The following is an 11,470-nucleotide window of genomic DNA, read 5'->3' as shown; positions in this document are numbered from 1 at the left end:
AAGAACCGTTTGTTTGGTAAGGCAATTGAAAAATCAACTGTATTAAGAATAGCATTGAATGGACCGAATGGTTCGCATAAACCACCAAACTGAAAAGGCACTTTTGTTTTGGGGGTGTTTTAAAATGTGAGGGTAACATTAATTTGTGTAGCAATGTGTTACAATAAGGAGTTGTCAACAAAAAATCAAACTTTTTTACTATTAGTTATTATATATATATATATATATATATATAATTAAAAGTTAGAATTAGATTAATTTAGAAATACAATGAATCTATGTAAAAGTGATTATCCACTATTTCCAACCGACCACTTTTATAAGTTATGGAAAAAATTGTGGTAAAAGTTGTGTCTCTAAACTTATTAGTTCAAGTTATAATTATTGTTACTTTTGGCAATATTACACTATTTAATAATTGTTTATTAGATGTATATTTTGACAAATTCATTTTTTGCTTACATTTCCCATTATACCTTTCATTCTTATATTCTTGGAGTATTTGGAATTATATAGGTGGTTATATATTTAAATTTATATTAATTTGATCACCATAGATCAATAATTATTTACCTATATAATGTTAATTTCAAATTTTTTGTTACTTTAAAATATAAATAAAAGATAAATATATGAACTGGTGAATAAATAACATTTGCTTAACATATCAAGAAAAATAAGAACTTGTAATTCAATAGTTGAATTTTAATATATTAAACTAATAAGAAGTTATTGAGCAATATAATATTAACAAATAACTACACCAGATGTACTTGATTATATATAATCTATAATATATGTAAAATCAAAGATATTTGAATTTTGGTTGACCTCTTCATATTGTGCTACATAAGCTCGAGAGTCCTCACAATTTTATATTTCATTATTCTGATTTTTTTACATACCTTTTATATATATATATATATATAGTGAGAGCACAAATTGACCCAAAGCCCAACGGATATGAACAATGGCCCAACAAGCCCACAACAATAGATTTGTTAGAGAGTGAGTTTAATAGATGAAGACTTAATGAATCAAATAAGAATCACAGTGAATTGGTTTAGTGTTATAGTGATTGAGATGTATAATTTGAAGAGAAAAACACTCATCGGTCAAATCCGAGAAAGGTGTGTTCTTATATATATATATATAAATTTCGAACTTGTACAAATACCCAGAGTTCTTAGTTATCTTCAGCTCTTTTTCTCCTCTCTTTCTTTTCTCAGCTGCCTCATGTAAAGGAATTCTTTCCTTTTTATACTCATTCTCCTTCTCCCATCTTAGCCTTCCACTTGTTAATCAAATAACTAATCTTCTGGATGCTTATCCCATCAGAACTTTCCTGAAATCTCTGTGTGTAGCTATAAGGCTAAAAATCATTGTTTAGACATCACCTCCACGTTAATGCGGCCAGTTGGTTAGTTGCAAAGCATTTAATGTGGTGGTAGCAGCCTTCTTCCCAGCTATTTCTCAGTTCTTTGTTGACTCACCTCTCTGAAACTTATCCTCCCAAGCATGGTTGCCCCTTGCCCAATATTTGTTGGGTGGTCAGGCTTCAAACTTCTATTCTTTTGTCTGAGGAAGTTTGGCTCCTCAGGCAACATCACATGTTTGTTGTTATCGGCCCTTGTCTTCAGCCTCTTAACCCTCTTGTCCTTATTAATACTCGGTTGTCCTTGGGCTCCTTAGCGTCCTCGGTCATGGCTCACGATCCAAGACCTTACTCGACTCTTTCATCCCCACATATATATATATATATATATATGTGTGTGTGTGTGTGTGTGTGTGTATAATTTTATATACAAACACAATTATAATAAAATACATATTAATAGCTACCATAATTATCAAATTTCAATCCCACCTTTCCTCCATCACTATCTATCTATAAAAAAAATTTGTCAAATTTTATATTTAAATAAAAAATATAATAGAAAAAAAATATTTTGTTAAACTTCTTTTACTTGGGTTACTTACTAGTATACCATACCATATAAAAAAAGTTTGATCCTAGAAGCGGCAATTGTGCCATGTGGCTACCCTTACTTTACACCAAGTGGCTATCCTTTATTTAAAAAACTAGTAATAAATTACATAATTCCACTTGATGATTTTCAAATTAAACCCTAAATTTTAAAAATTTTATTAACCAAAACCATGAATTTTTATATTGTTTCAAATCACACCTTGAACAAGTCTCTATTAACTAAAATCAATAGTCAACTTATTTAAAAAAAATCATTCCATATGAAACTATAAAATTCCAGTATATCATATGAGTGGAGTTATTCAGTTATTATTATCAAAACATTCACAATAAAATTTCATAATATAAGTTCATGTTCAAACCATATCTTATATAATTTAAAAAAAAAAAAAAAAAGGGTCTTGTAGTTGTGATTGTGGTAAATGAATGGCAAAAAAAAAAAAAAAAAATTATTTTCCAATTTTTTTCTCTTCATATCATGTAGTTAACATATTTGCTCTATGTGAATTTCCAAAATTAATTCAATTAAAATTTCACTACAAAGAGTTTAAGTTTACTGTTATTAGGTTTTGTCATGAAATTGCCAAAGGAATAGATATTGTTAGTTATAGTGTTGACAAATCCATGACTTTGTGCTGTAACTTGTAGTATCAAATATCAAGTATAAGATCATGTCCAAGAAGCAGCACAAAAGAAAGAAGCTTGTGATCTTAACTGACTCTCAATTGATAAATCAAAATATCAACTTTTTCTTGACATGTTTAGTTGGATAATGATATGGGTGTTTTTTTTTTTTTTTTTTTGGTGGTAAATATGATATGGGTTATTGTAACCCTAAGATGTTAGGCACCCAAGACTGCCCAGCTTGTGAACCGGCCTCTATTATGTGTTACTAGGTCACATTTAAATAAAAAATTTATTAAAAGAGCCATAATCCTTAACCTAAACATACATCATGCACTTAATTAAAATAGCACACACAACATGTTTAAGATCACATCACAATATAAAAAGGAAACAAATCAAATACAATCAAACAAATATATTAAAAAAGAAAAAGATAACAAATAAACAAACACAAAAGAAAAAATATCACAAATAAACCAAACATGGCAAAAAGACTCAAACAAACGTGGAAAATAATTAAACACAATTAATTAACCTAAACAGAGTCAAACAGAATCAAAGAACATGTGAAAAATAATTAAATAAATAAAAACAAAAATTTTGCCCCTAATCTGGGTTCCGGGTGCATGCCCATATAAACACACATTAATCACAACTTTCACAAGGTTGGAGAGTCAGAAAAGCTTATGTTAGAGAAAATCCTAACCTCCATATATCCAATTTGTGAGTACAAAGAAGATTTTCTACAATGTTACCGCTACTGTTGTGCAAATCAAGGCGAAGCCACGGATGCATTTCAAGCTTTGCTGCAGAAATAAAATCTACAAGAGGTTCTTGAAGTCACAAACATGGTTTGTGAAAGAAATTCACATTAGAAGAGTCTAAAACGCTTTGAGCAATTTGTGGGATCAAAACTGTAAGTTCTGGTGGAGGTAGCAATTAGTGATGGGGTTTGATTATTTGGTAACATGCTTTACTGTGGTAATTAAACAGAAAATTGAATTGATTACATAATCGTTTAACTTAACAAGTTGATTTAATTCGCTATAAAATCAACCAACGAGGTCTAAACTATCCTCCCAAGTTGAAAATTGAAAAGTTATTCACAGTTTACCATATTTTTAAGATCTTCCAAGTTTATTAATTAGGTACATTTACAACCATTGCCTTGCCCATGGTTCCATTAGCAGAATGGTGCAATACAAGTACTATAATGGAACACAATCAAATGAGAAATTATTACTACCCTCACTTTAATCCACTGGAACTTCGACCTCCATCTTCAAACCAGTATTGCCAAGAATCTGTAACAAAAGACAAAGTTTCTTTTAAAAGAAAACTTGCATAAATGTAAACAAATTAATATCTAAATACAAAAGGGGTTGTGGTTCAAATCCCCTCAAACACCAATCCTGTGCACACTCAATCATGCAAGACATTTGATCAAAGTTCCCTATATGAAGCAAGCTATAAAAAGTATAATAGAAAATGACTGAATCAGTGAAACACCAACTTATGAGGAAAAGACGGTTAACATAAGTAAGCTATAAAAAAGAACAACATAAAATGATAATCAGTCAAACCTAACACACCTACTTGGTCAACATAATGAAAAATACCCAAAGTGCTCAGCCAAAAATTCATAAGAAATGGGACTCACTATTTAGAGACACCTGATGGTTGCAATGGGAAGGAATATCTAAGATGATCTTTTAATAGATATTGCTGAGCAAAAAAAAATATGTGAATGCAGTGAGGCAAAATTATTTGACAGCATTCACATATCATATAAAGGAATTTTAGAACAAGTATATAATATTTAATAGGATTAGAAAAAAGCACAATTAAAAACTTTTATAAAGCATTAAATTAAATAGGAGACTCAAGTTTAGGAAGGCTAACTCTTAAGAGTAAATGCAGTACTGGTTGATATTTCAAAGAAAGTACATTTGAAGTTTGAGAAGATTTGAACAATACAAAGGAAGAGATACTCCCTCCAAGGGATTTCCCATATAGGCTCAGGAATGTACATTTACCATGTACCCTACTGACTAGATCATTCAAACTAGAAAATGTAAAATAATGGGAAAAGGAAAACATATCAGACTCTTATGGTACCTGTAAATCATATTAACCAAATCTGAGTTGTATACTAATATTCTGTAATCACCAATGATCACGATAGAGATATAAAATAGTAATAGAATTCCTACACCAAAATATTTCTCCTCCTCCCTTCCCCCTGGAAAGGGGGGAAAAAAACCATGTCATGCTTAGTTGGAATAAAGTTTCCAGAGAACAAATTGAAGTTGAGTCTTATATAATTGAAGTAAAAATGCAAACCACTAAAATCTGTACATACTAATCCATGTGAAATCAATATTGTGAAACTCCCCATTTGACATCCCCAATAGACTCTTCAATAACTCCACCTAAAAGACTCTGTGCATGCTATTGGGTTCCTGATTTTCTGAGAGTTGAAATTAATAGCTTCAGAGAATCGCTTTGCAAGGGCTTGATACAATATGTTGGATCACCACCTTAATCCTAAAAGCTTAAGCCTGTAGGTTTGGGCCAAAAATGTTATGCTAGCCACTCACTTTTGTCACTACTATTTGATGTGGGAATTGACTACAACCGCAACACTCATAGGTGAATATTTCAACATATGCCCCTACTTTGATTGAATTAAATTAGATATGTAGGAAAGAAGTATTAAGCTAAACTTTTTAAGAACATAATCACAGGGTTGTCTTTAAACAAATTATGCAAAGAAATTGGAACAAACTTCTGATGAAAGCTCACATAGAAAGGAATTTATTTGAAATAAAACTACATAGTACCTTCATGAAGTCAGACAAACCCAACAAAGAATTCTTTGTGTAGCCTGCTTCCTCAAGGACATGGGTCAGAACTTGCTGTATCAGGCACCAAAAAATCCACACGTGTAAAAAGGATATATCACCAGCTGATCTAATTATCACACTTTTTTTAAGTTCAAGTACAACCTATATTTGCAGTAACTAATATGATCTCCAAGCTTTTTGTAATTCATGATCAGAGATGCTGTTCCAGATCAGCAATATGTATACAAAATGACCAATTTGAATGAGATCAAGAATTTCCATAAGAAACTAAAACCTAAATTGCAAACCCTATCGGTTTACAAAAAAGGCATAATTTTTAGTCAAATATAGGGTACTTCTTGCATCATCACCCATCTTATACAAAGAGAAAAATAGTATAAAGTCATCTGTCAAAGTGCATCAGCATTTTTAAGAAGTATTAAATTAGACAAATGCTTAGAATTTCAAGAACATAATATTTATACAATTGACTCAACTTTCAAGAATAGTTTCTTACATCTTTTCCTTGTCCTTTAATGTTCCTTTCTTGCTTTCATTTTCATATTGTGGACAATTTGCAAACCATATCACTTACCATGCAATTGGAGATCATTGTAAGACATTAGAAGTTTAAAATTTCAAATACCACTATACTTCCAAGTTCTAGATCTATATTTCAAAAGACCACTGGATATAATCAAACTAACTCAGTTTGAATTTGGCATGTTAATAACCTCAGGTGATCAGTAATCCACCACAATTCACTTTACAGAGAGAATAAAACTTTTAAGCCCAAGATTTACCAAAAAGAAAACAATTAAACCCTATCACTATTGGAGACCTGAGCCATTAAAAGAAGTAAGCTTTTCTTTTATAAATTGTATAGCCCCACACCTTTGATGGAAGGAAATTATTTAGATGATACATTCTTCAAGGATTTTCTAACAAGAACTGACCTCCCTCTGTGGTTCAGATATAAATTGTCCTGACAAATCCCGCAAAACTTCCAACATGTCACTGAATGTGACTTTCCCATTGCCATCCGAATCATACACCTTAAAAATAACTAGGAAACAAAAAGAGACACCAAATGGAAATTCAAAAGAAGGAAATAGTCAAACGCAACTTCTAGAAATATGACTTCACAAAACTATGACAAAAAGGAGTCATTACATTCAACTTTCTGCTGCAAGGTGGCATGAGGACTAAATGCAGACAAGAATGCTACAAATTCCTTGAAGTTCAATCCATCCAACATCCTCAACAATCTCTGGAAAATGAATAATGAAGCACACCATCTGAGTAACCAAATAGCACACAACAAACATGTACAAATATGTACCTCCAACACACACAAATGCACATGGTCATATAAACACCTACATACAGACAAAACAAGAGGCCTTAGTCCAAATATTTTGAGGTCGGCTATGGATTCTGATCCTCAATAAACTATAGGTTCAGCCACGTGTTCTTTTTCGCCATTCTATTCCATTTGAAGTCATACACTCCGTCACTTCCTTAATTGACATTTTCATTTTTATTACTTCTATTGATTTATTTTTTTGTCTTCCTCTACATTGTTCCGTTCCCTTAACTTGAATAAACTCACTTTTTTTTTACTGTTGCATTAATCACAACCTTTGACCATACATACATACACACATGATACAAACATATAACTCCTTTTGGATTAATATCCTCAAAAAATTTTAGAGTAACTCCATGTCATCAATAACATAAATAGACATCGCAATCTAGCTAATTAATGTTTGATGATGTAGAATGAAGGTTTATGATTTGAAGAACTCTACCATGGAATGAAGCTAGGAACTCTAGAGTACCTTAATCTCATGTGGGTGTTTCAAATCAGATGCCACACCATTAACCTTTATACATATACATGTTTATAGACATAAATTTATACACACAGAGACAGAGACAGAGAGAGATTAGGACCTGAGAGAGAGGGTTGACAGCGAATTCAGGTACGGACAAGAACTCCTCAGCAGAGATGAAACCAGAGCCATTGCGATCGAGTTGGCAGAACCTTTGGTACAGTGACACTATCTCCTGCTGCGAAACTAAAAAATAAAAATAAAAATAAAAAACCAAATCAATCAGTAAGTGTAAAAAGATGAAAAATAAAAACTAGAAGAGCTTGTTAGCAAGTGGTACAGGTGTGGTTGCAGTGTTCCTGAACTTCTTCGATGTCGTACTGAGTAAGCATTGATGATGTGTTTCCCATGTTTGTTTTATTAAGGTTGCTGGAGTGATGAGGAGGAGAGGCTAATAACTAAGTACAGTACTTAGTGAAGATCCAAAATGCCAAGACAATACAATACTTGTCCACACTCCACAATAAGGATATGCATTTTTTTCCTCGGGTAGGTCGCAGTAGTTAGCTTAGCTGGGATGTCTTTTTAAAACTTAAATACCCATTCCATGTGTGGGTCCTATCAATCTTTTATTTTAGATTCTGGATGATTTTAATTTATGTCATTTTAGGATTATACATATTCTATACTTCTATTTAGTCTGTTTGGATACAGTTTATTTTATTTAAAAACTGAAAATACTGTAACAAAATAATTTTTAAATGTGTAAATAGTGTCTTGACCTATTTTTAATATTTTTTCTGAATAAAGTAGTTGTGGGTCCTAAGAACAGTACGTAAACAGTGTGTGAACAGTGCACTTTGTCCCCTAAAACTGAAACGCGTGGAGGAAAAAAAAAAAAAAAAGAGGCGTGAAACACCAGAAACGCAAACGCAGGAGAAAAACGCTGAACCCAAACGCTCACTTAATCTATACTATTATTTAAAGGACTTCTCCGTTTGGGATCATAATTTTTTTGTTCAAAAATGCCCCTACAGCCTTATGGTTAAGTAAAGACAAAACTAAAAAACAATCTAGTAAAAATATAACTCTAACTCTTACTAAAACATTTCCTAAAAAATAGGGTCATTCTCTTGTTGATTTTTAAATTGCGTTATTCACTTATAAATTCTAAAGACGTAATATTAATGAGAAAATATGAAAACCTTAAATTAGAATGAATGAAAAATTGTGACAAAAAAAAAAAAATTCATCGCATGCGCAAAGTGCATATGATGAGTCTAGTTATTATTATTTATATTTATACTATCTAGTTATTATTATTATTATTATTATTATCATCTATTCTATCTAAGTATTTATAATAGAATTCCACTTTTTGGACTGAATTTTAATGTAGTTTAGAAACATTCCTAAATCCTATGTTTAACAAGACAATACTTGAGGACAACCCGGTAAAAATATATCTTTAATTCCACTTAAAATGTCTACAAAATAAGACATTCTCTTACTAATTCATATCTTTAAAACAAACTTATCCAAAAAAATAAAAATAAAAATAAAAATAAAAACTTCTTGTAAGGACTGAATTTGGATTGGACCCAGTGTAGGATTAAGTTTAAGCCCAACAAGCCCAAACAATAAATTTATAGAGCTCGGGTGAAAGAACTAGTTCTACTCCAAAAGATGGACAATAAAAGTTGCTGAACTAAGATTATTGAACACAAGTAGATGAGAAAATCTATCCTCGGCACGGCTTGAGGAGCTTATGTTATAATATCCAGTATTTGGACAAAACTACAAGAGTTCACTGTATTCTTACAAAGATTTCTTGATTTTTCTGATCCCTTCTTTAGGTCACCTTCCCGTGCTATATATTGCAATTTTGGTGTTATCCCTACCATACACGTGTAGGTTGGATTCTAAGAGCTCCTTCTTGTCCCATCCAACATCTCCCAGAACCATCAAATAGTAGTTGTAAGGCTGATTGGTCACTATTCAGGTATCACTTCCACATTAATGCGGCCAGAGAGTTAATTGGGAGGCATTTAATGTGGAGGTAGCAGTTTTTGAAGATATTTGTTGCCTCCCTTTACTTACCCCTTGTCCAATGTCCAACTCCTAATTATGATGTAACCTTGAAGAAGGTCTAGGATGATATGACACTCTTATTGACCTCGGATCCTTGTTCCCGAGATGGTTTTTCTCCTCGAACATGTGTCAGACTTGTCTTGGACTATCTTTATTTTTCTCTTTATACCATTCCCATTATAACCTCATTTGGCCATTCTTGAATTAGTTAATGTCCTCGGATTAGGCCATAGGCCCAATTCGTACAGCCTTAATAATACCTCCTGACTAACTGGCCCCCACACTTCTCATTCCACTTTGTATATTTCCTTGAAGACCACGTTCCAACACTTTTTTTTCAAACTTTATTAAGACTCACGGTTTCTTTTATTTAATTTTTTTTGTTTTTTTTTTAATTTCCAATTTCCTTAATTCCTAATCTCAGGGTTTTTTTTTTTTTTTTTTTAGTTTTCTTAATCCCTAATCTCACCTTTTTGTTTTTGTTTTACCTTCTCAAATCTCCTTTTATTTATTTTGAATTTGGAAAAAAAAAAAAAAAAACACTCCAACTATAAAACTATTACTAAAACTTCTTATCTATTCTTTAAATTTAGGCACTGCTATATATCCTCATTGAAACACTGCATGCAAATTTAAACACCTCAAATTTTAATTGAAATTCAAATAAAAACAGTTTTAACAAGTTAGAACTATATATCTCTCTAATTCTTTTCTTTTAATATTATTCAATTTTGAAAAGAATTCTACTTGCACGCACCACATTTGGTGCTCTCCCACAAAGAAGATAAAGGTTCCATGGTTGGTTCATATTGATTTTTGGTAGGTACATTTTTTGGTTACTTTCTCTTCTTCTTATTTTTTGCCTTTTTAATTTGTATATTAGTTTTTGCTGAATCCATAATTTTGCTGAAACACCATTCCTGGCCAAGAGGGCCAAGAGTTTCAAACATCTTGCTCATTTTGCACTAACAAGTAACAACAAGAATGAAAAAAAAAAAAAAAAAAAAATTGAGTTGACATCGTTAAATGACAGCTTTAAGGCTTTTTTGTTTGGTCATAATCTAAAAATTGAGATTAATGAAAAATTATGACACTAGACCAAAAAAAAAGTCACATAGTGTGCGCAAATAATGAGGCTAATTATTATTATTTTTTATGTCAAGGCATTAATTGATTTTGTTGTAGGGAAGCTTACATCCATTATAATAAAAAGGTTTACTGATTAAGCTAACTCAAACCCATTCCAAAATTCTCTCAATTGAAAGAATGGAAGTCAATTTTAACAAATACAATGCTTTTTTTTTTTTAATTTTTTTTTTGAGGAACATATTCAAATTTCCGCCCTTTTATTATTATAAATAAAAGACCAATGATACAAGAAACAATTGATAATGACTCATTAGACTAGTTCTTAATATTTTAGGAGTAGGTAAGTCAAAATTTTTAGTGGCCAAATTGTCAAAAACTTCAAAAATTACATATGTTATCATTTTTTCCCCCAAAACTTTCCCCCCTCCTCAAGCGTGCTCTGCCATTGGTTACAAAAAATTAAAAAAAAATATATTAAAAAAAGATGAAGAAGAAGAAAGTCAGGATAAAACAATTCAAAAAAAAAAAAAAAAATTATTTCTCAATATGTAATGTTCACTGTTGTCACATTATTAAACTTCATTAATATTTTTTTTGGGAAACAAGATATCTAATATTATTTAAACCAAGTTAGCTATGTCGGCTTGAAGTACATGATAAATTGGTGATGGAACATCCTTCATCAACACAACACAATCTGAAAATTTAATAGATAATTTAGCCAAATTGTGAACAACCTTCGTTAATATTAGTAAGTAAAAATTGGTATCAGGAAAAAAAAATAGAGCATATAACATAAGGATGGTCAATGTAATTTACCATAATTATATTTTACCATCTTACCAACCTTAATTTCTTACAATTTACGGTATTTAAAAAAAAAAAAATCAAGTTATATGAAATTGGGCAAACTTTTTACTTTTTGTTGAGAGAATGAAAAATCAAAATTTAGTTATAATTTCTTATGCACCTTTCATTAGTTAAAAAAA

The 11,470-nt window shown here is 31.1% G+C and overlaps 1 protein-coding gene across 1 annotated transcript; it reads right to left on the bottom strand.

Annotated features, from left to right (window-relative positions):
* Positions 1–3,634: 3,634 nt before the first annotated feature.
* LOC126715664 (uncharacterized) lies at positions 3,635–7,820 on the bottom strand. The gene is made up of 6 exons (XM_050416395.1): positions 7,642–7,820; positions 7,423–7,547; positions 6,637–6,733; positions 6,420–6,529; positions 5,461–5,535; positions 3,635–3,921 (listed from the first exon to the last, which is right to left on the bottom strand). The coding sequence occupies exons 1-6, from the start codon at positions 7,709–7,711 to the stop codon at positions 3,871–3,873; spliced, it is 528 nt and encodes a 175-aa protein (XP_050272352.1). The 5' UTR covers positions 7,712–7,820; the 3' UTR covers positions 3,635–3,870.
* Between the last annotated feature and the right edge of the window lie 3,650 nt (positions 7,821–11,470).

The sequence above is a fragment of the Quercus robur genome, chromosome 2 (genome assembly GCF_932294415.1).
Source record: "Quercus robur chromosome 2, dhQueRobu3.1, whole genome shotgun sequence".
Taxonomy (NCBI): Eukaryota; Viridiplantae; Streptophyta; class Magnoliopsida; order Fagales; family Fagaceae; genus Quercus; species Quercus robur.
This window is presented reverse-complemented; position numbering and strand designations above follow the sequence as displayed.